The following is a 27,877-nucleotide window of genomic DNA, read 5'->3' as shown; positions in this document are numbered from 1 at the left end:
CTGTCAACACAGAGTGGAGTGGACATTTGGTGTGCAATTGTCTCTTTAGAGATGTATACTGCATTTCACTGGAAATTAATGTTTTACAAGTTATGGCATCGCTGCTTCCAAAGCACTTGGTGATTGAATAGGTCCTGAGCTGCTGCTGAGCAGGAATTTTGGGAGCTTTATCCCCTCACTTGGTAGCCCTGTGCATATGGATGACCTTCTATCCACAGTGCAGAGTTTCTCAGGGGTTCTTTCTGTGTTTGTGATATCTGCTTATCTAGATAGATATCTCTCTGTGCATTTATGAATTTATTTATGTAATCCACTACTGAGAGGCAGCAGAACCTTCACAGCTTTACAGCATTCATAAACTGCTGTGATCTTTCACCTTCCTCAGCTTCTGTTCTAAAATAAGTTTATTTTCCAAACCAGATAATCAGATAAAAAATTAAATATGGCAGTGATAGTTTTAAGTGGGGGGAGACAAGCTGCATATTTATATGGTTATTAACGCAGAACTAGGGTGGTGTCTGTCTGTCTTAGAGATGGTGGTAGATCCTTGGGAACTGAAGCTTCTCTGCTCATTGCATTGCCAGAGCAAACTCTCTATTGATTGCTTTGTTCAAACTAAGCACTAGGTGCTTTCTATTATGAAGGGAAGACACCAAAGCCAGCAAAAAATTGATTTTTATTATAATTTTTTCAAGGTGCTCAAGTTTGAGTGGAGTCTTGAAAGCCCTCTGGTGAAACTCCTGCTGAGTCGTTCTCTTCAGAGCATCCAAGTAGCCCATCAGCTTTACTGGTAAGACCATTACAGTCATTTTTGCCATTACAGTAATTTTCTGTCATAGTGAAATTTATCCATGATTCCATTGGTGATAAACCCTCTTGGTTTAAAATCAACAGAAATGCTAAGTTTTGCTCTTCCCTTTCAGCACTGGGTATGGGAAACTTGTATAAAAGACTCAATTATCTCTGCCTTCATCCTGGCCCTGGGCAGGGGGAAGAGCGGGAAGTTCTGCCCTTTGGTTTTTCAGCATTTTCTTTCTTTGAGCCAAAAGTAGCCTTCCCCAAAATTTACAATTGGTTCACTTTCAAACGAGCCTAGCTGCTTTTGTGATTCCCCTGACCTTTCCTGAGGTTGTCATGTGTGTCAAAATGTATGTCTTAGCCATTTTTATATCAGTCTGACTTGTGATGGAGTTTCCAACAGTTCCTGTTCATAATTGTGCAGATGTACCAGGCCTGGCAGAAATTGCCATTCACCACCTACCTCCAACATAAGGGGTCCTCTTATTGTATTATTGAATTATTCTGTTTGCTGTGCTGTTACCTCAAGGCTCTCTGAGAAAGAATGTGGCTTTTTGATGGCTCAACATCTGCCCTGTGATCTGAAAATCAAACTCTTGTGTGTTTTCTTCTTCTTTTTCCCCCCCCATATTTAGTAATGATGGATGAACTGTGCTTTCATTTGCAGTTCAACTGGTTCAGATCCCTTAAACCAAAGCTTTCCTCCTTGCAAAGGAAAGAAAACAATTTGAAATGTATTAATTTAGTTGATGAACTGTGGGGTTGGGAAGAGCATAAATAATACTTTCATACCTGCATGGTCTCTGGAAGTGTTAGTGGGGATAAAACAGAATTATTAATGTGTTTGTTTTACTGAAATGGGTAGGATAATGTGCTTAATGAGCATATCTTTCAAATAAAGAGGAACCACATTTAGCCAGCCATTTTTCGACAGTGCCTGAAATATGCCTGAGACAATTTCTACTAATATCAAACTTATTCATACTGAATATAAAATATCCAGTCTGGAGTATTAAACATGCCCTCAGTGCTGGTAGTTTTCTTGTAAAATTAGAAATTATATCTAGGGTTCAGTGGACAGGGGAATATCATTAGTTTGCCTGTGTTTTCTTTAACTCCTCTCTTCTTCTCAGAAGAAAAATGACTGCAGTCTTCTTCCTCTTTACTTCCCAGTGCAAGTCCCTGTTTTTCCCCAAGTTTTGCCCAAACTGTCTAATATCATAACCTTGGGTAATACAGAGCAGTTATTCCATCCTAAATATATATGTTTATCTGGCACAGTGCAATGTAAAGTGGTGAAATAAATTTATTTTATACACAGCTTTATGTATAGAGTAACTACATCTACATCAGGTAGGTTATTTCTCACTGTATGCTCTGCCTTTCAGCTGGTAGTAGCTCTGCTCGTGCTGGGGTACCTCTTTTATTTAGGTGCTTAGTTCATATGTTTCAAGCTAAACTAAGAATTTAAATGTGGCTCTTAAAATTTGGTGCTTGTATTCACCATCTACACTTCAGGGTTTTTTGGTTTCTCTGCTCCACCCTGTTCTTCAGTAGTAAACTGTTTTCTACCTAACATTCCAATTTATGTAATTACTCATATTCCTGCTCCTGTGTTTTAAAAGAGTTTCCCAACCCATAAATTCTATTTACAAAGTTTACCAGTATTTTTATGGCTTTTATTAATAAAGTCTTAAATAATTAACAAAGTATTTCCTTCAGAAATTGAATTTCAGTCATTATAAAAAAAGGGAAAGGAGAGGTTTTCTTCCACTTATTTGTAAAGAGACTTTTAAAGAAGTTCAATGATTTAATAATGTGGGGAGAACATGCACACATGTTCTCCCCACATTATTAAATCATTGAACTTACTTCATAACTTCTTTTAAGAAATGTGATTAGGTTACATTTTATTCTCAAGTGTCACATTCTGTTTCATTACCAAATTAGCTATCAAGAAGCAAGGATTGGTAAAAACAACTCCCTATAATAACAAGTTTTTTTGTTTGTTTTGTTATGATTGACATTATAATACAAATACTGTTAAATAATGTAACAATGTGCACACTGTACCTGACCAAAATAAAACTTGGGAAAGAAGTCTAATGCAATATAGAAGACTGCTGAAGTGGTATCAGAGCCACAGGGGAAAATTCAACTGATGTGAACTTCCATGTTTTACAATAATATTGTAATTTAGGAATTGCTAGAAATGGTGGTGACTGTGGGCAGTGTAACTTATTTTAATGACAAATACTATTTATAATAAGATGTCAGTTATTTCAAATTGACTCAATTTCCCTGTAGGTCAGAGATAAGCAGCTACCCAACAGCGGTGTACCATCTCATCACTTTTTTCATATTAATGTTGGATAACAAATTGTTAATTTCTTCATCAAGCAGTGATAAGTTTGTCTGAAGATTTTATTTAAAATTATGGGGCAGTAACTGGCAAAGGTGCACAGAACAGAGAGAATTTTTATTCTTGTGACATACCTTCAGCTGTTGTCAGTCAGGATAGTTTCAGTCTGTTCTTTGCTCGTATCTGTTGCAGATTTATTCCATTAATTCTGCTATTGAGAAGGATCTTACACCCTGTTTGAATGGTTGGGTTTTCTCTTATCATTTGTGTCTTTTCTGTTCTCTAAATTCTTGAGGAATCTGGGCCTTTGAATCCATCAGTGTTTTACCTCCTCATTAGTACTTTCTGAATGCCTTCCCAAGGATACAAAATTTGCCCATGCATGCTGTGCCAGCACAGGAGTAGTGTACCACTTAAATCCCGTTTTAACCTTATTTCAGGACTTCCCAATGTCCATGAGACATGGAGAATTATCCCAATACCTTCCAGACCTTCTCTCTGATGCCAGTCCCACCAGAGCTCCTGGCAGGCAAGAAGGCTGGAGCAAGTTTCCCCATTCCCTGGAGCCTTGGTGTCAAGTTATTTTTTTGCTGTTCCGAGCAAAGCGCAAAAAGTTGCTTGAGGGGAAAGAAACCTGCTGAGCCCTTTTGGGCCCTTCTGCTCACTGAAAGCCAGTGCTTTTCTCTTTACTACTTGATGTTTCACACACAGGTGGGTTTTTGTCAGCTTTTGTGCTGGAGCTTTAATCCACCTGGCTTCCTGCCAGTTGGTTTCCCTCCTGCTTGAGTGTTTTTGGCTTTTAGCTGCTGTCACAGGTGGCAGCTGCAGCGTGCAGCCAGAACAGCTGGCTGGGGCAGCAGGTGGCCAGGAGAATGCTTCACAGATGGTTGCCTTCCACAGGAAGATTGAATAACAGGGGGAAATATCCTCCAGGATCTGTGGCAGCTGCTTGAAGGTGGTGCTGGGGAGCAGCACCATCGTCATGCAAGAGTGGGAGTGTTTGTAAATTCCAATAATCTGGTTTGCTTAGCTCAAGGAAGGGAAAAAGTCAGGTGAAAACCTTGCTGAAGACAAAATGTTCTTTTGTAGCTTGTCCTCTAAGTCACTTTGGAGAACTTTCCCAGTTTTTGGCATTTCTGAACTGCAGGATGACTGACAGGAGAAAAGGGAGTAGTCTTCTGTCTTTTCCAAGTCCACATCTTGTAGAAAAATAAGAATGTGAGATTAAAAAGGAACTTGGTGGAATTCAGCACACTGGAAACAATGTGAATCAGACTATTGATTTCATGGCCAGAACTTATTTTTTTTTTTCTATATATACAGAAAAAGAACTATAAGAAACAAAAAGAACAGCAATGTATAAAAGTTTAAAAATGCCCCAGTTACATTTTCTGCTCTTGGGAGGTTTGTACCTCAATACCTTCTTCTCCAAAATCATTACCACTGTTTCATTCAGAACTCCAGCATTGGAACAATTGCCTCATATTTTCTGAAAGGAAATATATTTTTAACTGTCAGAACTGGTCTATGTTAACCACAATTTACTTAAAGTGTTTGAAAGAAGGAATAAATCAAGCAGATAGTCATTTGTCCAACACTCTTAATTATCTGAACATTAAACAGATGACTATCCTCCAGATCTTTTTCTTCCTGCATTATCATATCCTTCTCTGACAGTCAGAAGTTATTGAGTACTAATTATGAAATGAACTTCCCAAATAGCTGTGCAGAGCAGGCTGAAAACCCCAGCCCATTAAAATGACATGAACGTCAACACAAAAGATGCCTGTTCTTGTTTTTGCATTAATTTGGTCTTTTTTACTGAGCAGAATTAAAAAAAAAAAAAATTATAACGTGTAACTTTGAACCTCTGTAGGAATAAGCAGTCCAAGGATATTTTTGATTCCCCTTAGTGGTGATTGTGAATTTCATTGGAATTCAGAGAACTTGATGTGATCATTATGTTTTGGACTGCAGAGAACCTCAGCCATAGATCACACCTTGGGATTCTAGTTCTTAAATCATAATTCTTTCTTGTTTATATAACACCAATCATTTGGAGACCTTTTTTTGTTCTTTAGTTACTTACAGGTTTAGTAAATAACACCATTAGAGCATTATTTGTGTGAGATAATGATTCAGCCAACTTCTGTGCTGAGTGCTTCATTATTAGCAGTGTGGGCCTTGGGTTATTGCCTTGTACAACAGACAGATAATTAGTTTGTTTCCTAATTTACAGACTTTCCATTTTCTCAGACTCCAGTTTTAGAAAAAGATGATATCAAATGGAATAAAGAGGTTGTTGTGAAGAAGTAACAACTGTTGGGTTTGACCTTTAGTAGTTACTGACTTAGTGAGAAAATGGTAGATATAAATCAACAAAACCATATCTTACATTTAAATAAACACATTTTAGATCTTAAGGAAAAAAAAAACCCAAAAACCAGTATTTAGTAAAAGTATTTAGTATTTTAGGGTCACTTTTTGCTGTGTCTAAAGACAGAGGAGTGGACTGGCTTTGACCTCAGCTGGAATTGATAAAAGCAGGTGCCAGCTGGAGGACTAGAGGACTGTGGGGCAAGACCCCATTTTAATCTTTCAAAATTCTAACAAAAAAGAAAATGAAAATAAAGTCCAAATAATTAAAAAAATCAAATTGAAAACATGACTAGGAAAGGTCAACAAAGAATCTAAGTATGGCATTTTAACATTTAAAGTACGAAGAGGGAGTTAGTTTTTCCACGCTGTTGAAAATTGCAGCTTTTTAAAAAAAGAAATCTGCTTAAAAATTGATAAAGCACAGTGTTACGCCTTTTTGTAATTTAGTAAATATGAGAAAATCTGGTGAGTCACTGACAAAGGACATAAATAACATAGTTATGTATGTGTCTGTTTTTAATTATCTTAATGATCCTTAGTAGAGTGAATGTGTTCCTGAATGTCCAGAAATCGAGGAAAGCTGGATGTTTTTCCAAATAAAAGAGAGGAGGTGAAGGACCCACTGATCGTACATCAATGTGATCATGGAGTGAAGCATCATTAATTTTATTGGTGCAGGCAAATATTCAGCAGCACTAAATAAGTTACTGAACACAGAGATAACTCTGTGTGTGTCCCACCTTTGGAACAAAGGAAATTCCATGCCAAAAGTCATATTCAAGGAGGATTAACATTGTCAAGTGAAGCATAAAAAGTCTGTAAATACTAGTTATTAGTTACTGTAATGAAAATACACACCACTGGGTATGTGCACAAGTGAACCTACTTAGAACTGCAAAGATAAACTGGAAAAGGGAACAGAGTCCTGAAAAGCTTTAATTCTTTTAGCTCCTTCATGATTTATAAGGTAGCACTAAGGAAAAAGTTTTTCAGTACATTGTTTTTCCACACACGGCTTGTCTGATTTATTTTGCATTTGGCTCCTTTTGCAGTTAAAAATTCTGGAGCTGACAAATCTGGTTTTTCAGCTATGCCAGAAAACTCCCCACCAAGCTTCAAGTCCTATCTGTCCCAGTCCCTCCAGTAATGGAGCTGAACATGAAGGATGGGTTTGCCTCTTGGATCTGCCCTGTAGGAGGGGTTGCACAGAGCCCTGTGGTGCTCTCATGTCTCACTATGGGCTGCAGTGATTCCCATGGGAGAGCAGAAAGGGACTCAGAACAGGGTCCAGTGCAGGTGTCACAGCTTTCATCTCTGCCTTTCTTCCTTTTTTTCCCATTAAAAAATCTTTTATTGTTCCTTCTTTGAAAAGCAAAACAGGGAGCCAAAATCTTTGCTGATGGATACCTCATGTCATCTTTGCTTGTCCCAGAGGGACATCTGGGGATGTAAACCAGAGTAGTAATAAGTCAGGAAAAATTTTGAGAAAATGTTCATCTAACTCTGTCACTTAACATGGGTAATTTTCAGTCATGAACTTGAAGGATGTGGAATTATTTTGATTTGATTTTTTTTTTTTTTTGGTATACTGTGAGAAGCTACTAGAAAAAGATGCCTGAATCTAATCCTAGAAGTAGTTTCTTTATATGAAAATTTTCTTTAGGCTAGGCCAATGCTGAAGGGCCAACCTCAATGATCTGAGATGTCCAAATCATAAATAACAGTAGCTGCAATTTAAGGATGATGCAAATTTCCCCAATTCTAATGATTTTGAAGAGACAAAGCCTCAGTTATAAAGTGAACAGCATGGAGGGAATCTCCTGTGACTCTCAGCTGAGCAGCTGGTGCTGTTTCACTGGTGAAATGCTGCCTCTGCAGCTCAGGTGCTCCTGATTCTCAGTGCTCAGGTGAAATACTGGGAGAAGATGGCTCACCACAAATTTTTTATATGCTGTATCTAAAAAAATTTTAATTTAGTTGTGTTTCATGATTTCACTTTCAGGCTTTACATTTTGGAAATATTTGGAAGAAAACAATTGCATTTCTTTCCTCTGTTTGAAACTTTTGTTTTGCTAGAAATGGCAATTACTGTACTCAAAATGAGTCTGCAGATGTTTCAAAATTGCATCACATTATATAAACATTTTATAAGTCTTGCTCTGTTATAGATCTTTTATTCTTTCCAGATTAGCAAGTTTCATGTTTTAACTGTAGCTGTTTGAACCAATTTTTGAAAAAACTTGTCTTGAGCTACTTCAGAGTGTTGTTTTCAATCCATTTTTCTTGGAACACAAAGTTTTTGCCTCATGACTTGAATAAATGCAGTTCAGGCCCTGATTTCCATGGACTGATATGTTTGCAGTACTCGTTTATACTTAGGCTGTTGGTCACAGCTGGGTCTGACAGGCTGGAGTTTTGTAAATCATTCCTATTTCTGAACACTGGCAGTGAGAACTTCAAGGAAAAAGATGAATAAACAGAGAGGCTTCAAGTGGTTACAGGACATGCAATGTAATGAGTTATTGGTAGGCTTAATGTTGCTGTCAGTTGTGTCTGTTTTGTGGTTAATATTTCTAGGTTTAGTCATCACTCTCCACCAGCATGAAAACTGGGCCTTGGACCTTTGCCTAAACAACTGAAACATTAGAAGAAATAGAATCATGAATTAGACATTGTTGAATATGTTGCATCAGGGCATCATTTAGCAGAAAATTGCTTTGTAGTTTTTCCCCAGTTTTGGGTAATTTTTCTTAGAAGAGAATTCCCTAATGTAAACCCAAATATAATTATTAACATATTTTAAAATAAATAAACTAGGAAAAAGGTAACATTTCTGGACACGAGATGGTAAAGATTGATAAAAGGTCCTGTCAGGATAACAGTGCAGAATTACTATAATTCAATATTTTTAGGTGTTTGCAGATGATGAATATTTCAGGATTAAACTCATAAAGCCCTTGCTGTTTGAAAATATTTCCCTGGATGTTAATTGCTTTCAGAATGCTCACCCATGCTCAGTGGTATATTAGTGTGTAATCAGAATGATGTCATTTGGATGGTAACCAAATCAAAAACCATTTGAGAGAGGACAGAAAGAGCTGTCAGATGGGTTGGTTTTGGCTCTTTTGCTGGAACAACGTTGCTGTGATGTTGTAATAACCTCCTTTTAAACAAAGAATTATTCAAGGGACCCTTGTCTCACATTGTCTCCTTCAGTGCTTTCTTGGCAAAGAGCCCACCTGGTTGTAACTAATCATGTTGGACCCTTGAATTAAACACAAAGTGACCAGTAAATCTAAAAAGAATTAGCATTTCATTCAAATCTAAAACCTGTAAAATTCTTCCCAATGGGTCATACAAGCCATAGGGATCTCTGTCAAAAGACAGCTGAATTATCCTTTAGCTTTCTCTGTGATGTTTGTCAAATACACAGGACGCTGTTTGGTAAAGTTCAGCCCATTATTTTTTGTTTCAGAAAGAAAATCAGGCTACAAGAACTGAATTTTTTCTCCAAAAGGCCTTTATTCCTGTGTAAAGGCATTCATAGATAAGTTATCACAATATTATATCAATAGTGGGTGGCTGACAGAGTAATGCAAAGCAGCAAGGAATTTTTCACTGATTTTTTTTTTATATTTATCAAAAAATCAAAGCTTTTCACAGAAACATGGAGCTTAGGTGGAAACATTCAGATGGTATGTCAAAAGGTCCTAATTCTTCTGCTTGTCACTGCAGATGGCAAAGCAGAGACTTGTGCCTGAGGTGACCCAGTGAGTGCCACATTGAGCTGTTTTTTGAACAATTTGCCTTCCCCTCTCCATTGCTATAAACCATCCATCCATTCTAAGGCAAGTCCCCAGCATGCTTCCAGCTCAGCTTAGAGGAAGGGCAGTGCACATTTTGAGACAATCCCTAATGCAAAGTTGTTATTTCAGGTACATCTCTGTCAGGTTGGACGTGATATACACACACATGATCGAGGTCTAAAAAGAAAAAAGTTTTTATTCTGCGTGTTCTCCAGCTTGTATAGTCTTAACAAAGCATGATCTTAAGTCATTAACTGCAGCACAATAACTTATTATATTCATTGGTGCAAAGCAATTAGCCTCAATATAATTAGCAAAAGTTTTACAGAAATTTAATAAGGCACGTATACACATCTACTTATGCACATAGTCTAGCTTACAAAAATTTTCATTTATCTTTTCTAATTTTTTTCCATGCTGACGGACTTGTCTTCTTCCTTACTATGGATACACTCAAAAATCATCAGTTGTTATATCTTCTATTAACTCAGGTTTGCTTGCAGGCTAGCTGTCAAGCCCCTCCATACTTCCCCCTTTTTGTATTTGAGCAACAAACACAGCTGACAAGGATTTTTGCAGGAATTTTTTACAAGGATTTTTTGCAGTGCAAAAATCCAAGCAGACAAGGGAGACACAGGGCAATAATTACAATTACCAACAAAATTAACAATCCAGTCTTCAACAAGGCCTTAAGCCACCCAGTGATGCCCGGGCTCTTGAAAAAACGATTCAGCCATCCCCATCCATCATCCACTTGTAATTTCAAATTTCTCTCTTTCAAGTTTCTCTTTCCCTCTCTTGGTGTTCATTTTGGTTGCCTTATTTCCTAGCTTGAAAACACACCAATCTTTTAGGCATAGCAATTTTGGAAATACCATTTCAAAATTATACCTCACTTCTGCAGTGTGTTGCCTGGCTGCTGTTCACTGCTGGCTGTTACTTGAGGGAAAACCTTATGTTAGGGAAAAAAATTTAAAAAGAACTTTTAAAAAAAACTGTTAGGAAATGGAGCATGTGGGTTTTAAGTGGCATAAACTGCTGGCAGCATATATATGGGAAATTATTTGTTTGTAAATTTGATCAAAGCCTCAGTGCTGGAGTAGCTATTGTTTTTCATTTGTCTATCTTTCAAGAGCTAGTACAAATTACCCCCACTGAAAATTTTAAATGGTGAATACAAATTTGTTCATATTCATTCCTTTTTTTCTACTCAGAGTTTTTTCTGGTTCATGATTGTTTTGGTTTTGTATTATGGAAGTGATGTTTTAGGAGAGGCTGTTGGTAGCTTTTTCCATGTTTGATAAAAAGAACTAATTGGTGATGGTTTTGGGAGTTGCTGGTTTGTTAAACTTTTAGAAAGTTGTACAAATATATAATTTTTTTTGTGAAAAACACACGTTAGAGACAAAAATTTCTTTTTTTAGCTGGTAAAGAGGTAAAAAGGGCTGGGTCTTGGTGGGCAGTAGAAAAATAACATTCTGGCTGAGTGCTTGCTGGATCAAAAGTGGTTGCAGGCTGTGCAAGCACAGCACAGTGGAGCAGCTCTAGAGTGGTGAGAGTTCTGTTGATGTGGAAATAATACCATTATCTTTTGGCAGTATTAGAGATAGTGTAAGGATTACAATAATATAGCATAATAATAGAAGTTATTGTTTACTTGAATAGAGAAACACTGGCACATACACAGGTGGATGGTCCTTTCAAACCAGCACCCTCCCTCTTTCACAAAATGGGATTTCCTTCCTTATCTAATAAGTGGTTTGTAGAGTTCAAACCCTTGGATGTAAAGGGTGACTCTTAAATACTTCAGTGTAAACAGCAAAGCCACCTTCAACACATCTCTCCATAAAATCCTGTTTTATGCTTCTTATACTTGATTTTTCTAGCTTGTGTAGCTAGGCTTATATCCAAGTAGATTAAAAAAATGTCTTTTTTTCCCCTTACATAAGTACTCAGTTTTTATGTTCAGCCTCCCCCAGCAATTGTTCACAGTCTGTCATCCAGTGAAATTAAAATTACTGTTCCCCCAAGGCCTCCTTCCACTTCATTCCCAAGATTCATCTAGATTCCCTTGGTAGTGGGTAGAGGATGTAATGTGCAAAGTAGCATGATTCTGGCAGTGGAAGCCTTGAAGCTGGGAATTCCCTCCACCTGCTCTGAAAACACCTCTGTCTATTCTGCTTTGAGATCCCAAATCTTCTCCCAGGAACAGAAGCCTGAGCAGTGTTCACTAGTTTGGGAAAGGAGGGAATTGCCACAATATTCCCAGTGTTTGCGGCCAAGTGTGGCACTGATTGAAGCAACACAAAATAGGCTTTATAAATAAAATTAAAATAAGCAGGCAAAGGAGCAAAGAGGAAATAAAGGATAGCAAGCAAAGTATTTTTATAGGAGGAAGGATGCAGAAAAGCAAGAGGAAAGCAGACATAAGCACTACTGTAAGTGGCATAGATCTGCTGTGTTCTAATAATGCTTTTAACCAGAAGTTAAGTTTAGATTCAGTTGAGTTCCCAAGAGACCTGGGAGATATAGAATGAGTTCCATAATAAAGCATTATTCCCAAGCATAACCTGGGAAATGGCTGGCTACTCTACCCTTCCTGTAGAGTGTAATTTTGATTCTACATTGCTATATGTTCCCTTTTGCCTGGAAATGTAACCTCTCTGTGCTTCTCTCTCAGTCTCTAAGTTAGTGATTCTAGAAAACAGACAGGCATCAAGTGTCCTTTTGGAAAAGCCCCTGGAGACTCCTGCTTGATTGCTTCCCACAAATCCTGAGGCTGACTGAGCTTTGTCTGACGGAACTTCCCTGAGAACTTGAAGGGCTAGGAGCCAAAGAGTGGTAAATATTCAGCTGTTCCTTCAGAGGATGGAGCCCTCACACTTTGTGCACTGCAAACTCATGAGAGAATTTTGTCCAGGCAGTGCCGTGGGCAAACCCCCAGTCTCTTGTTTTTTACACAAGGGTGGTTCTGCCAGACATGGTCTAGTCAGTTTAAAGGGTAATGTGGATTCTTTGTTCCTACCCTAAAATTAATCTATATCACAGGAATTTTGAAATATTTGCTGTTCCTGTGACAGCTGGGCTCTGGCTTGATGTGCTTGCCAGAAATTGCCCTCCAGTTTCTGTGGTTGATGGGACAGAGCAGAGTGACACTTGGAACAGAACAGTGACAGAACTTAGAAAAGCAGCTCCTGGCACACTTATGTTCCTGGCCAAATGACAGGCCTGCCTGTCACTGGGTCATGTCTTTTGAAACTCCTCTTGTTCTGGGGCCCCATCATCATCATCATAGGGTCAAGTTGCACCGCTGCTCCCTCTGCCGTCCCAGGAGCTCTCCCACCCTGCTGCCGAGGGCAGGCCCTCTGAACAACCCATCCAATATCAGAGCTAGCTCTGATTAGAGCAGGGGCCAGACCAGGGGACATGCAGAGGTCCCTGCTGACATCAGTGACCCATTTCTGTGCATTGCAAAAGAATCCTGGGACTGTCTTTGCTTCTTTATTGATTCCTCCAATTCTAGAGCCAGCATGTCACTCCTTAGTGAGGGTGTTCTTACCTGTGGGAAATGGATTTGTAGAGAATTTTCAGAGCCTGACAGTTTACATAGAATGTATCTGTATGTAAACCTTGAGATAAGAAATGCTGAGTTAGAAATACCATGGAATTAGGCAGACATTGTTGAGAGAGAAATGGAGGCAGAAAAAAGTTTCAAAGGATGGTTTTGTAAATAAGACTGGATACTTTGGAGAAGTAGAACTGTGAAAGATGCATTGTGGTAGGACCCACGAGGGGGAATTTTGGGTGATTGGCTTTAAGGCATTTACAGCATAGTGTGGCAAAAGTTGATAAACCAAGCAGCTCTTATAAGGTATTGTAATTAAGAAATAGTTTCTGATTGTGATGGTGTGAATTATAACATTTGTATTGTCTCGCCCTTCGCAAGAGGCTGAAATAGAATAAAAGTTTTTAAAATGGCTCTCAGTTGCCCCACCTCTGTGTCAGAAAAGGGCTCAATCCAACACTTACCTTTGGGAGGATTGAGAATGTTGAGTGTTTTCCAAATAAGCAGTTTTGTAGTAGGTGCCATCTCCCGGTAGAGGCTTTCACCAATAACTTTCTGTAGGGTTCCACACAGGTGGTGTTCAGCTGAGTCAGTGTCATGGTGAAACCCACAGGACAGGGGTTATTTATATTACAATAACAATAGGCACAGAAATAGGGATGTGCTCTTTCTTCTGTAGCATCTGAAGGAACCAAGCCTGAAGGCAAGCTGAACAGACCCAAAATTATTAAAAAAAAAAAAAAGCTAGAGGGAGAGGCTGAGTTCAACACTGCTTAAATGGAGAATTTTTTCTTTTGTTCTTTTATTTGTTTAATTTTAGAGTTCTATCATTTGTTTCAATCAGTCATTTTACAAATATATATTGGAAAATATGAAGAAAATGAATGCCTTTAAGAGAAATTACCTGATTATTCCATTCTGCCTGCATCACCAGCCACATGCTTGCATATAAACTTTCTGCAGGAAGGCAGAAAGCATAACATTCAATGATGATACTATTTGAAAGATAGCTTTATAAAATGCCATAAGTTACAAGTGACAGCAAATGCTCTTTAGAATAAGAAACCAGTAGTTTTCAATTAGTGTTAAATGAGAAATTATGTTATGTCAGCTGATATTAAATAGGTATAAATGTCTGGATTAGTACAAAATTATCTGATGTCTGGAAAAAAATTTAATTTACTGAATTGAAATTAATCAGGCTCATTAGCTGTAGTGTGGCAGCTGCCATCTTGGCTAATGAAGAAAGGACTGAGCAGAGATTTCCACAGTCAAATTCATTGGCTTGGATTAACTGAAAGAACAGTCCCTCACCATGAGTGTTGTAATACATTATATATTTTTAACTCAAGGAAGGCCTTGGTTGTGCTTCAGCAAGGGAAGTGGGACTCTGTCTGGGAAAAAAGGCTCTGCCATTTGCAATAATTATCCTGTGAGCACTGGGCATGGGGAAGGTCACACAGTAAACAAGATTCTGCCATTTCTGTAGCATTTCCTTTACTGAGTATGATATTAAAAGTCAGTATTTATCCTTCTAAAGCTGCTCCACAATGTCATTCATTGGATATGATGATTTCTATCAGGAGAAGCACTTTAATTTAATTAAACTTGTCACTTTTGAGTGGCTCACACAGCCCTCAGATCCCATTTGTGGATAGGGCAGTTTGTCACAGTGGCAAATATTCCTGACCTGTCAGTGCCTTGTTGTGTGTGTCATTCAGGGAGATATTGCTTGGTCATGGAAATGGAGCCTCATTCAATGGATGCCCCATTTTAAATCTTTTTTGCATCAATTCGAAGCTGACACATGCTGTCTTCAGCTGTTGCCCAGCTTTGTTATTAGGAGTTTTCAGACTAGCAATTTAAAGGTGATTTAAACAATAATTTGCCTGGCTCACCCCTGGCTGCCACCCCATGTGTATTGCTGGTAGGAAAAACATGGCATTTACCCATATTAATTTTTGGCATGCACAGATTTCTGTTCTGTCAGCAGAGTGCCCATTTTGATGAAGTGTGACTGATTGAGGGGTGTTCACAGGACATGGATATGGCAGGAGAGGAGAGGAAAGATGAGAGCTCTGCTTCTCAGTCCAGCTGCATCCTCACAAGGACTGAGCACAAGGACAGCACTCAGGGTGAGAAAGATGCCAAGAGCAGAGCCAGGGAGCTTCAAAGTCCCAGGAGCATCCTGTGTCAGCTGGCTGATCTATATTTATTCTGCCAATGCTGTGAGTGCCCCTGGAGAGCTTGCTCCACTCTTTACCTGACTCAGGACATATGGAAATATGACATCTGCTTGCTGCAATAATACTTCCACAAATGTGATTGTGAATCTTGGAACCACACCTGGACTTTTTATCACAATAACTGAATCTTAATTCTGTTTCCTTATGAGAAAAAAATCTGCCTGGGGCTGTTATTTTTTCCCATATGATTGAAAGATGCTGGTGAGATGAGTTCCCACATGGGAAGGAGGTGGCAATGTTATTAAAAAGACCTGTTTGCCCTGGCATTTACCTCTGGCATAAGAGCAGCTTAGAAACAAACACAGCATTCTGTGGAGAGCCTGTGAGAAATAAAATTCTCCTCTTTTGACAAAGAAAACAGAAGCGCAGAGAAATAGAATAATTTTGCCAAGGTTACCTATCAAGTAAAATTCGGAATGGATTTTCATTCTTATATCTGCCTTAAATTCTTCTGTAATGAAAATCTATGGATTTTAACCCCAAGGTTAAAATTCAGTTTGATCTGAAGAGGCTGATGTGAGATTTCCTTGGTAAAAACTTAAGAAGCAACATCATCTTGCTTAGGGGTTCATTAAAAGGGATTTTACTTTATTCTAAAGTTTATTCAGATCTGGTCCCACAGCTGAACATGTCTCAGCAGAGCTGAGATGGACTTTTAAACCTAGATGAAACTCGGTGTCAACTCCCAGCAATGAAAGAGCAACAAGGTGTCTGAAGTGAGATTAATTTCAGCAAGCCTCTGCAAAGCAAGCCAACCCAATTTCATGTAAGTCTCTGCCTCATTTTCCTACTGTGCCTGCCCTCCAGCTCTTCTGTTTTCCATGGTAACTAGGCCAGCTGTCGACTGGGAAAATACCCTGGGGCCATCTAAAAAAGAAAGTTTTTCTCTTACTAATATCTTACAGCAAGCTTTCCTTGGTACATGAGCTTAACTTCAAATTCCCACTTCTCTATTTACAAATCCAATATTTGAGGGCAATAAAGCAGTGAAATGGAAGGAAAATCAGAACCAGACCAGTATTTAAAAAGGAGAAATCTAAAGTTATTTCCATCTCTGCTCTGCTCTCCTACCTTTGCAAGAGGTACTATTGCTATGTATAACATGGAGCAAAAAATTAATAGAGGCCAAGAAAAGAGGAATAAAAATAAAACCAGAGAGGAAGAAATAAAGCTAGCCTAGAAAAGGTATGGAGATAAAATATTCTTCTTTACCATGTTAATGCTTGTTCTCCTTTACTGTCACCATCTTTCATGGTCACCTGTCTTTTAATTAAATTTAAACCTGGTAGTTATAATGTTATTTGAAAAAGATTGCAGAGTAACCTTATGCATAAGGAGAGCTGTAATGTGAGATTTCCCCCTTAAAGGACTCAGAACCATGAAAAGATGAAAAAGTGTGATTTGGACTCTAAAGTCTGCCCCACTGAAAACTCTGATTTTCTCACTGCTATTCTCTGAGAACAAATGGGTTATTTTTGAAGCCTAAGGGACTGCATGTCCTCATGATGCCACTTTGAGGGTTGTCTCCAGTCATTCTATTGACAAAGTCACCCAGGTAGAGGCACAGAGCTGGCACAGCACTGTGATCCCAGGGTCTGATCCTGCATCCTTTGTTGCTGTGCAGCATTGAGCTGCCACACAGCAAATTGTCACAAAAAGGAGGCTCAACATCTTGCTCTGTCAGATATGAGAGGTCTTGTAATCACACTGAGCTGAAATATTTACAGCAGTTCCTGCTGGGGCTCATGTTTCCTCCCTGCTCCTGTTAGGCACTGATTTGAATAAAGTTCCCTTTGATAGATATTGGGAAAATAAGATAAGCTGGTCTGCTAGCTTACAGCAGTGATGAAAGCAAAGATCCAGAAGACAGACATGTCAGGAAATAATGTGGAATCAGTTCTTGTTCTATCTGTGCTACCTGTGCTTAAAACACTGTGGATCTATAGACAGGCTCTTCCAGAGAGGTAGAAGGGATGCTGCCTTAAAAGAAACATTAACTCCCCATGTGTTTGAAACATATCAAATCTCAGACATCCTTCTGCTGCTGTTGACATCTGAGCACCTTTTCTCTAAAAAATCTGAGACTCTACTTGAAAGAGAACAGCTTTGAATGTAGACGTTGTTCAGCAAAGCAAATTCTTGTAACTGAATGCAGAGCAAATAGGAAAATTAACAGCTCTGCAGAACAAGTCCTTTTAAATGTCATAATATTTGAAAAACCATGTCAGTGTCTTATCCTATTTCCCCAGCCCCCCGAAACCAAACTCTTCCTTTCCCGTGCCCAGAGTAATTAAAAAAAGCAATCTGAAAACTCTAGGATTATAAGTAAAGATCTGGCTCAGAATATATGAATATAGTCTGGAACTCTCCTGTTATGAGCATCCTTAATGACCTTGTAGAAAGACAATTTCAGTTTTCTCCCTGAAGCTATTTCTGTGTTAGTATATTAATGTCATGGTGTAACCCCAGATGGCAAGCAAGCCCCACACAGCCATTGACTCACTGTTCCCTGCAGTGGGATGGGGCAGAGAATAAGGGAAGTGATGAAATCCCTGAACTGAGATATAGACATTTGAACAGGTAAAGGAAAAGCTGTTCCACAGGAGCAGCATGGAACAAGGAATTCATTGATCACATCCCATGGGCAGGCAGGTGTTCAGTGACTCTTCCCAAGTTTCACATTGGTGACTTGGGAAGACAAACACCAACACCCCAAATTTTCCCCCTTCCTCCTTCTTCCCTTTTGTATTTGCAGGGTTTCCCAGATGGAGGAAGGAATGATGAATCTGACTCCATGTTTTCAGAAGGCTAATTTATAATTTTATAATACTATATTATATTAAAGAATGCTATATTAAACTATACTAGAGGATACAGAAGGAATACCTACAGAAGGCTAAAAAGATATTAATGAAAACTCGTGTCTCTTTCCAGAGCCTTGACACAGCCTGGCACAGATTGGTCAAAAATTCAAAATAATTCACATGAAACCAATGAAACAATCTCCAAACACATTCTACATGAGCAAAACACAGGAGAAGCAAATCAGATAATTATTGTTTTCATTTTTCTTTGAGGCTTCTCAGCTTCCCAGGAGCAAAATCTTGGGCAAAGGGATTTTTCAGAAAATGTGAATGTGACACTTCCCCATCTTTGTTTGCTGAGCGTGATCCATATGGTCTGGTACATCCCTTGGTCACTTGGGGTCAGCTGTCCTGGCTTTCCAACTTTTTGTGCCCTCTCACTTGTGGGTTGAGGTGAGGAGCAGAAAAGGCCTCGGCTCTTCAAACACTGCTCAACAATAACTAAAACTGAATTATCACCTGTTTCCAGCACAAATCCAAAACACAGCCTCATACCAGCTACTGGGAAGATAGTAAGTTCTACCCCAGATAAAACCAGCACAACTTAAGAAAAAAACAGCCAACAAACAAAGTAAAGTTACCAAAGTACTGTGGTGTAACTCTGCATTTAATTCTGCATTTTTGTGTACATTTGGATTGCCCAGCACATGCAGAGCCATTCAGAATTAGTTCTGTGTCTTGCATTGTGTTCTATAGTGTGATGAGGGATTTTTTTTTGTTCAGCTGTGAAGCTAATGGGAACCACAGATGCTATCCAAAGCCATTTTGATAGACATAAACTACCCAAACAATAGGCAGTTGAAGAAAAAACATTTTCAGTTTCTCCTCAGTGTATTGCTGTGATAACTGTGGCCTAAATTCAGAAACAGTACAAAGCTTTGCAAGTCCATTGGCTCTCATGGACTGCTTCATCTGAATTAATTTTGCATTTTATTTATGTAGTTTGAAAGAAGAGTAGCTTAGTCACCTCCTGTATTCAATTAATTGCTGGCATATTGGACAGCATCCCAATAAAGCCATTGGGTCTGCTTATTTTAGTGGTGATTATCCCATCTAATCCCATTCCCTGCTCACTCCCAGTGCAGCTCCCCACTGGGAAGAACACAACAATTTCTGTTATGCCTGGAATGAATGGTGCATTTCAGTTCCTCTGCATGAATTTACTCTGAACTCTCACAGTGAAAGATTGTTGGACAATTTCAGGCTGTGCTGATGCTGGTGTAAGATACTGCATGAAATTCTGACAACAATACGTCATTTGTTCTGAGGAGAAAATCTGCAGCTTTGGAAAAGGCACAGACAGAGACACACTCAGTCATGTGAAGAAGGTACTGGCAAAAATGGAACCAGACTTTTCAAAATTCATGCCAGACTTGAATGCCAAGTTTCTCATTGAATGGAAAATAATACTGTCCAATTGATAATGTTCATGAAGATATTAAATGCAGTACTTTGTTAAGCAATATTATTTTTTTTCCTATTTCCAAATGCAGTTTTGGGAGAGGAGATTTAATTACTCTCTTTAAAGAGGCATATTAATATTTTTTTTAATTAATACTCAAAACCAGTCAGACCAACAGTTGCAAGTCTGATCTTAAGTTACCCTCAGTATTTAATGACACTTTGAGGTGAAGGCTTTTCATTTCTGTAGCTTTGGGATGGCATCTTTGGTGGACCATACTCAGAGATTCTGAAGTTATCTAAGGTCAGTACTGCTGTACACAAACTACCACTAAATTTTGGTGTGTTGGTGTTCTGCTGGATGTTTTTTGTTTGTTTGTTTGTTTGTTTTTCTTTTTTTGGCAGTAGTGTTTTAATAAATTTCTGCTTTCAGATCCTACCCAATGAAGAGGAACAGACTAGAAAAAGACACACTTTGCTAACAGTTTTTTAATTTTACTTTTTTTACCAGCTGGAGCAGAAACAGACAGACACTGTTAGGACTGCTTTTTACTGGATGATTCTTGTAGCACTTACACTGATGTGATCATATCCATTCAACAAATTGGAGAAGAAGACCTTTTGGGGGTGATTGTTTCTTGCTTAAACCTTAGACCAAGCAGCTTCTATCTCTGCTAGTGATACCTCTGCTTTTCACATTATACTTTCAATTAATTCTTGATACAGTTCACTTTCAAGGTTCATTTCATTTCTGTTTCACTTTCAAGCTCTTTCTCCTCCTGACAACAGTGGTTTTATCTGGGATTCATTTTCTTAATGCAAAGTGTGTGTAGCTAGCTATATTACATATCAAACAAAACATTTTTCTGCCAGGCAACCTCAGCAGGGTTTGGCACCTGCCCTGCATAGCAGAGCACGGCCTTTGTTTTCAGTGATCTGGTAATTTTTTTGTGAGTCAGCAGGACATGCATTCCACAGTTCAGGCATTCAGTGGGAGTGGGAGGAGCTGCCTCGATTCAATCTACTGAATCAAGCGATTTGTCTGAATGCAGATTGTATTGTGGTGTTCATAAAGAACTTTAGGAAGTTAGAAAATAATGGCAGTGTTGTGTTTCTCAAGCCTAACCCCCATGCTTTATATGTCTGCAACTATATTTTGTTGTCAAAGGGAGATCAACATGGTAGACTTTTGTTCTATGCTATAAAAAAAATCAGAAAAACAAAAGCAAATTAATCCCATGGTAGGTTAAAACAAAATTTCACTTTAAGCAGAGTTATTTTCTGTTCAAGGGTAATGCTTTGAAAAATGAGTCTATAAAAGCAGCCCTGTTTTATGAGAAGCAGCACGTAGAACTTGCTGCAGGTTTCTTATTTGTGAGGACTGAAGAGCCAAAAGTGGACAGGTGCTTCAAGCAGCTGAACAGCTTCTGTTTCTTCATCTTGGAGACTTATTGGTGACAAAGATTCAGAGAAGTAGAATTTCTCTGAAATATTCATAGGAAATGTACCACACTTCACTCAGTCTACTCAAGAAACGTAAACTTTCATTCTCTTCTTGTTCTAGACTAGAAATAAAGATGAAAGATCAGCAGATGAAGCAGAGCTTTGCCTTTTGTGCCTCTCACTTCCTGCTGGCTTTGTTCTTGGTCAAAAAAAGGGAGACCAAAAGAAAGTTCAGTCTTTATCCTTCCAGTCAGGTTGATGTCCTTGCTGTGTGTTTCTGTAAATCCATGGAAAATGCTGGGTGCTCCAGTCTCTTGGGAGAATTGCAATTTCTCTTCCATCCTTCTTGCACAGTAACTTCTGCCTCATTGACTTTGCTCCCCATTTTCCTCTGCAGAAACTGTATTGTTCTTAACATGGCAGGTGTTTTGTGCTTGTCACCTGTTAATTTGTTTTTATGTTTGTTATTTTGTCATCTGCCATGTCCCAATAGTTCCACCCACAATGGTGCTGCTGTTTCTGTTTCCCTTTCTTTGATTTGTAGTACATAAATCACCCCTTTCTAGAGTTTGGGACTGGTTGTCCAGTGCACTACTAGGGAGATAAAAGTTTAAAAAGCAGAGAGGTTTTGCAACTGAGTAATTAATTAATAGCAGAAGTTTGGGACTGGTTCTCAAGTGTACTACTGGGGAGATAAAAAACCAAAGAGAGATTTTAATTGCAACTGAGTAATTAATTAATAGCTGCAGTTTCCCACTCATCCTCATGACCTGTCACAGGGTAGATGGAGCCCTTAATCTTCAGCTGTACATTTTTGTCATCTCTGTCATCCATGTGTCTCTGGGGAACTTTCACTGAGACTTGAAGAGCTGCAAAGCCTGAGTGAAGTCCTACAGCCAAGCCAGCCCTGTTCCTTGTTCTCCTGTTTAGGAATGCAAACAGTAAAATGTTTTCTTCAAGGAGCAAAAAATGGAAACAATTAAAAGCTTCAGGCGTGTGCCACAGCTCCATGGTGCAATAAAGCACAAAGGACAGATTAGGAGTTTTGCAGGATGTCTAAGGATAATTAAGACAGATGGCAGCCTCAGACACAGAAGCTGTACAGTGGTAGAGGAGTGTTTTGTGTGCTAATCTTTGATATGAGGGGCTGCAGAGAATAATTTTAAAGCAATTATTGCCATAATGAGCAGCAGTCTTGTACCATTGTTTTCTTCTTCTGTTATCTGTCCTGCCTCCAACTTGGCAAAACAGAAAACAAACATGAAATGCACCTTCAGAACAAGGTCAAGTTTACCAAAGATGGAACAAAACCAGAAGGTACCTCAGCACTCACAGCCCTAAGACACCTTGTTTTCATGGTGTGTCTCTGAATTCATAAAACCTTTTGCAGAGTGTAGAGTGTGTGTGCTGGTAGGCACCACTTTTGTGTAATAAATCCCAGAAAAGCACTTGGCAACAAATTAACCAGGGCCACTCTCCTGATATTATGTCCAAATTACCCTGTCAAACTGCCCTGCTCCTTTTTAACAGGTAGGGGCTAAACCTGCAGTAAAACACTTCAAATCCTGCCTTTTTCTTCTTGAAGTTGGGGATTTTTGGTACCAGGTGGTTTGACAGGCTACCTGTGAGCTCATCTGTCCTGTCAGGCATCTCTCCCAGTTCACCCTGCTCCCCTTTCTGAGGAGACAAGGAACAGATGTTCAAGCAGCAGCATTGTCTGAGCCACCTCACTCCTTCTTTTGTCTGCCTAATCCTACTCAGGGAGCAGACTGTGTCAGCTTCTCTGTCTTCCAGCACCACAGAGGGAGATGAGGCCAGCTCACCTGTTTTTCCACCAGAACCCTTCCTTCCATCTAACCTCCTTTCTTTTTTTTTAAACTTATTTACTCTTTGCTCTATATCTGCTAGGTTTAGCCCTGGTTTTTCTTCTCCGACACAGCAGCCTGACTCAATTCCACCTTCTTTTCTTCCCTGTGGCAAAAATCTCCCAGCCCTCTTGCATTTCTGGGTGCAGGGAACACACAAACAGCCCTGCAGCTGTGAGTGCCAGGAAATGGGGCTGGAGCCACCTTGCAGGCATGGAGCAGGTGTGTGCAGAGAGGAGGAGCAACTGCTTGCAGAGGGCAGAGGCATCTTTGAAGGCGCCCCTGTTACCTGAATTACTCCATTTCCAGATTTCAGGTCAACTTCCTTCTGTACTGTTTCACAAAAGTGACCTGGTGTCTAAGGTCACCAGAGAGAATGAGGGTGTTTATCCCAAATCACAGAATCTGGAGGGTAAGGAAGCCTCTCTGTTCTTAGGAGCCAGATGCTCCATGCAGGCCTAGCATAAAGCCAGGCTTTTGTACTGAGTTCTGTCTTGCAGAATCCTCTGAAAATTATCAGGAAAAAACAACTTCACATGCTTCTTTACTGGCAGCCTTGGGTTTTGAACCATTCCAGTTTTGTCTTCCTCTGTCCCAGCTAGGCATCCTGTTCTAACTTGAAAATTTCATTAGTCTTGAGCACTTCTCCATCTCACAACTCCAGAAGCTGCAGATTTTCCTATCTCTGCTGAGTTCTCACCATGGCAAGGTGAAGATGTGTGTGCCAGCAAGCTGGGGGTACAGAACTGCAACAACATATTTGTTTGTTTGTTGGACAAACATTTCAGGAAAGCCTACAATGAGTCTTCACATCAAAAGCTGTCCTGTGCATGTTCTTTGGGACCACTTTTATAGAATGAATGTAAAAGTCACAGCCAGTAAGTACAAATTATTTTGCAAAAGGAGGTCTGCAGGCTTTTAGGAGCACAGCTGCACATACATCCTCTGTCTTCGTGTGCACCTTATGCATAAGCTCTCTGAATCTGGCCTATACTCCTTTCTCAGAAAGGAAAAAGAGTCATATCATATGTGTGTATAAGCTTGTTTTCTGCAAACACTCAGCCACAAGAATAATCAAAACATAGATCTTCCGTGTTGATCTGTGTTATGCAGGGAGTAGCTCTGTTTAAAATAGTGAACTGTTTTGGTTTTGCTATTTTGCTTGCTCTATGTGAAGTCCTAAGCCTTTCATTTCAGGGAAATAAAAGCTGGTTTAGTGCTCTCTGTATCTGAGAGGATTAAAGGACATCTCAAACATGAAGAGGTAGCCTTTATGGGTTCCCTAAATATGTACTACTGAAAATGGAGTAGGTGAAGGAATATGATTTAGATACTCAGGAGCTGATTCCAGTGCAAGCCTTAGTGCAGACAAGGCTCTGTACCAGCATTTCAAAACAGGTATCACAGTGATAGTTTAGGTGCATTTGTATTTGCAGGACAGAAATGAAAAAGTTCAATCTGACTGTGTGCCAAGAAAAATGCACTTTTTGGCTGCACTGGGACTGAGCTAGGCTTTGCTTTGGTAGACTAAAATTCCTGCCCACATGACAATTTGGACTGTACCAGTGGTGCTTTTATTTAAAGGATAATCACCAATCCTTTATTTAAAGGATAATCACCAAGCCTCTTCCTGCCTTGCTGTTGAAGTGGACTGAGTATGTTTTTATTTTAAATAGCCTTGTTTGCCTATGGCTGAGCTAAAAGGCAGAGTGTGATGCAGTGCCCTAAGCACAGGTTATTTTAGACAGCACAGGGAATCTGAGACATCTGCATGGCAGTGGCACACAGGAGGTGTTGCCTCCAGGGGACCCATGCCCTTCCAAGGCAGCAGCTGGGGGAAGTGGATTTCCCAGGATATCTAAAATGGCATGAGCTATTGACATTTAAGCAGGTGAATCCCATCCTGTGGAATCTTGGACTTACTCTGATGGAAATAGGAAGGAATATGTTTGTCCACTGCCACGTGTGCAGTGTTCCACAGTTTGTGAAAGGTTCAGGGTAAGAACACAGCAGCCTCTGTGTGCTCAGGTTTGCCTTCCACCAGGCACTGCAATGACAACTTGTATTTCCTTCAAATCTAGAAAGTAATTATTTGTTTCTACTAGTCTACAGTGAAAAAAAAAAAAAGTCATTTCTGACTTCTCCAGAGAGTGTTGATGATAAACTTCTCATATTGCTTCCCTTTCATGTCTAGGCATTTCTGATAGAAACACCACTCATTCTTTAAAGATTTTCAAATCCTCAGATGTTCAGAGGTTTTGGGTAACTGGAAAGAGTTTTCAGAAATCAGTAGGTGATATTGTTCTGCCTCGAATTATGTAGGAAAAGACAACCTAGAAAAATTATTGCTTCCTAAGAAGTCCCTCATCATCAAAAGAGGCATGTGCTGCAGTAGCGATACTGTAATGCCTTATATATGACTATTATTGTTACATGTCATATTTATCATATTATGTATGATATTTGAAGGAATCGAAGTGTCTATAGGAATTATTGCTTTTCTGAAATAATTCCCTTAAATATCAGTGCTTCATATAATTTCTTGTTTTTTGTGATGTGACATATTCATATGTCACATATTAATTTGTGTGATGGGCCTTGAAAGTCAAGAGCTTCTCTGATTTCTGTCCTGTGAAAAGTGGTATTAATTTTTTAGGTCAGGGAAAGTGCATTAAGATTCAGACATTTATAAGGAATTTAAGGTTTGAGATGTTCTCAAGGGTGAAGCTGTGAGGGGGGAGAGTTCACACAAAAGCAAAGAGCAGTTCCCCAGTCCTTCAGGCAGAGGGAAGTCCCAGGATGTTACAACAGTACAGAGCTGGTGGTTCCATCTACACTTATAAAAATAAATCACACAGTGTACAGAACCTCTGGCCTGCAGAAGGAAAAAATCTCCCAATGATCAATTTGATTTAAAAAAAACCCTAAACTCCCCAGCTTTCCTGACCCAAATAAATGTGTAATTAGAGAAGACTTCATGGTGATTATTATTAAAAAGAGTATGTGTTTGGCTTTATTTCTGATTTTATGTTGGCAGTAACTCCAGTTCCAAAGCTTTTGCAGGCTTCAGAAGAACTAAAAGCTGAGTTTTGCTTTAGACCAGCAATTGCTAGTAAAGAAGGGAATAAAATGGGCTCATTTCACTCTTTTTAGCAGTATAGCCAATTTCAGAAATGTCTCCTCAGCTTAAAATAGTGAAAGTTTCTAGAATTGATGGTACATCTGAGACTAAAACAGTCTTTAAATGCACCTCCTGAAAGCTGAAAGATGTGTTTGCTTGTATAAATGAACTGGCAGGAGGAAAAAAACATTTTGGAATATATATTTAAAACTGGCCTTCAAAAATGCAACTTCTATTCACTTTGTTAACTTTTCTTGCAGAAATAAAAGTAATACAGGCATTGCACTATGTATGACAATAAGAAATGACAGTTTTCTGTTTTTTCAACACATTTGGAATCTCATTATTATCAAATGGAACTTGAGTCTCATTGCCTAGAAGCAATAACAATTTTTTTCATTCTCTGCTGCCCAAAGTGACCAAATGTAGATTAGTCTGGAGTTTCTTGTTCCTGCTAGAACTGATATATAATAAAATTCATTTTTAGATACACAGATTTTTTTTTTTTCCCCTCCTTCCTTCAGGCTGCTGAAGAATGCACAGAATGAAGTTCATTTCAGAATGTGGTATAAGAAACTTCTGGCTGCTCTCCAATTCTGTGCTGGACAGACCCTGAACAATGAGTTTTCTAAGGAAGAAAAACTCATCAGAATTCTGGGAGACATTGCCACAAAAGTGAAAGCTGCCACTGACCCAAAAAGAAAGGTTTGTTAAAAAATACTTCCCCTTCCATCCAAGTTTCTGTAGGGAATTTTATTTTTTCTAAGGTAACACCTCTTTCTTTTAATACCCTTTTACATAAATAAACCAAAGACTCAACTAAACTTTATAAATATTTTTCAGCTCTGATAAAAGGTAACACATAGATATTTAATGGGACATCTCTCATCACTGTTACTCTTGAGGTCTGCAAATCTTTTAAGCCATTTAAATTCCTTCATCAGTGGGTTCTCAAATGGACTTGGAGGTGGCCAGAAATGATGGCAACAAGGCTCAATATCATTTCACTGAGAGGAATGCTCACATTCAGCACCTCATCCCAAAATATTTGACTCCTGTAGAGCTGCAGCATTTCTTGGAAGCTTTACTAGGAGTTGTTCTTGGCAGGCTGGACATATCCTCATTTCTTAGCAAAGACAACCAGAGTGGAATGTAGCTAATATCTCAAATATAGCTCTCAGCAATGAGCACTGAGCACACATCTGCAGAGATGCCTCCATGACCAGCTTGCAGTTGTCTTCTCCAGTGGGTGCATTTTATATTGCTTGGGTACATTTCCAGTTCAGAACTGTTAATTTTCCAGGATAGCTGTTGTTTTCCTGGTGTGTAAAACCGCTTCTTGTTGAAATCTCAGCAAGGCAGAGCAGAAAGCCAAATAAAAATATACTTGCCACTTCTGGTTACCATGAACAGTATCATGAATCTTTCTGTCTTGTTAAGGATTCAAAGGTTTTCAAAGGGTTTCTCAGAAAACTCTCGGTGCTGCTACTGAGAGCAGCAAAGCAAACATGGAAGTAAAAAGACAAAAATATTTGCAGAAGGAAAATCCATGCAAAGAAGAAATAGTAGTAATACATTATACATTACTTACGCATAATTCAGATTTTAGAGATTAATCTCAAGGCTGCAGTTACTATGATACTGAGAAGCTCCCAAGCCTTGCAGTTAACAGAATTAGGCAAGGGAGATCACAGTGTTGAGGCAACAAGCAACAAATTGGGAAGATCTTAGTAAAGGCAAAAAATCCCATGAGATACAGCAGAGCAATACACAACTTCTTCAGCCCTATTGAAGGGTGCTGAATCACAGAATGGTTTGGGCTGGAAGGAACCTTAAAAATCATCAAATTCCAACCCCCTGCCACGGGCAGGGACACCTTGCACCAGACCAGGAGGCTCCATCCAGCCTGGTTTCACAGGTAGAGATTTTTTCTGTCATCCAATCTAAACCTTCAATCTGAAGCCATGCTCCCTTGTCCTGTCACTCCATGCTGTTGGAAACAGACTCTTTCCATCTGAACTATGGGG

General features: G+C 39.1%; 1 protein-coding gene across 1 annotated transcript in view; it reads left to right on the top strand.

Annotated features, from left to right (window-relative positions):
• Positions 1 to 27,877, top strand: part of PIK3C2G (phosphatidylinositol-4-phosphate 3-kinase catalytic subunit type 2 gamma) — a 184,725-nt gene that overhangs the window by 79,229 nt on the left and 77,619 nt on the right. The window contains exons 17-18 of the mRNA XM_054282061.1: positions 696 to 790; positions 26,375 to 26,555. Of these exons, the coding sequence (XP_054138036.1) occupies positions 696 to 790; positions 26,375 to 26,555 (276 nt within the window). The remainder of the gene's footprint in view (positions 1 to 695; positions 791 to 26,374; positions 26,556 to 27,877) is intronic.

Source organism: Melozone crissalis, unplaced genomic scaffold (assembly GCF_028551555.1).
Source record: "Melozone crissalis strain CALT ecotype California unplaced genomic scaffold, PUWL_Pcris_2 ptg000033l_1, whole genome shotgun sequence".
In the NCBI taxonomy this organism is placed as follows: Eukaryota; Metazoa; Chordata; class Aves; order Passeriformes; family Passerellidae; genus Melozone; species Melozone crissalis.
Note: the sequence above shows the minus strand (reverse complement) of the source record. Positions and strands in the feature narration are given on the sequence as shown.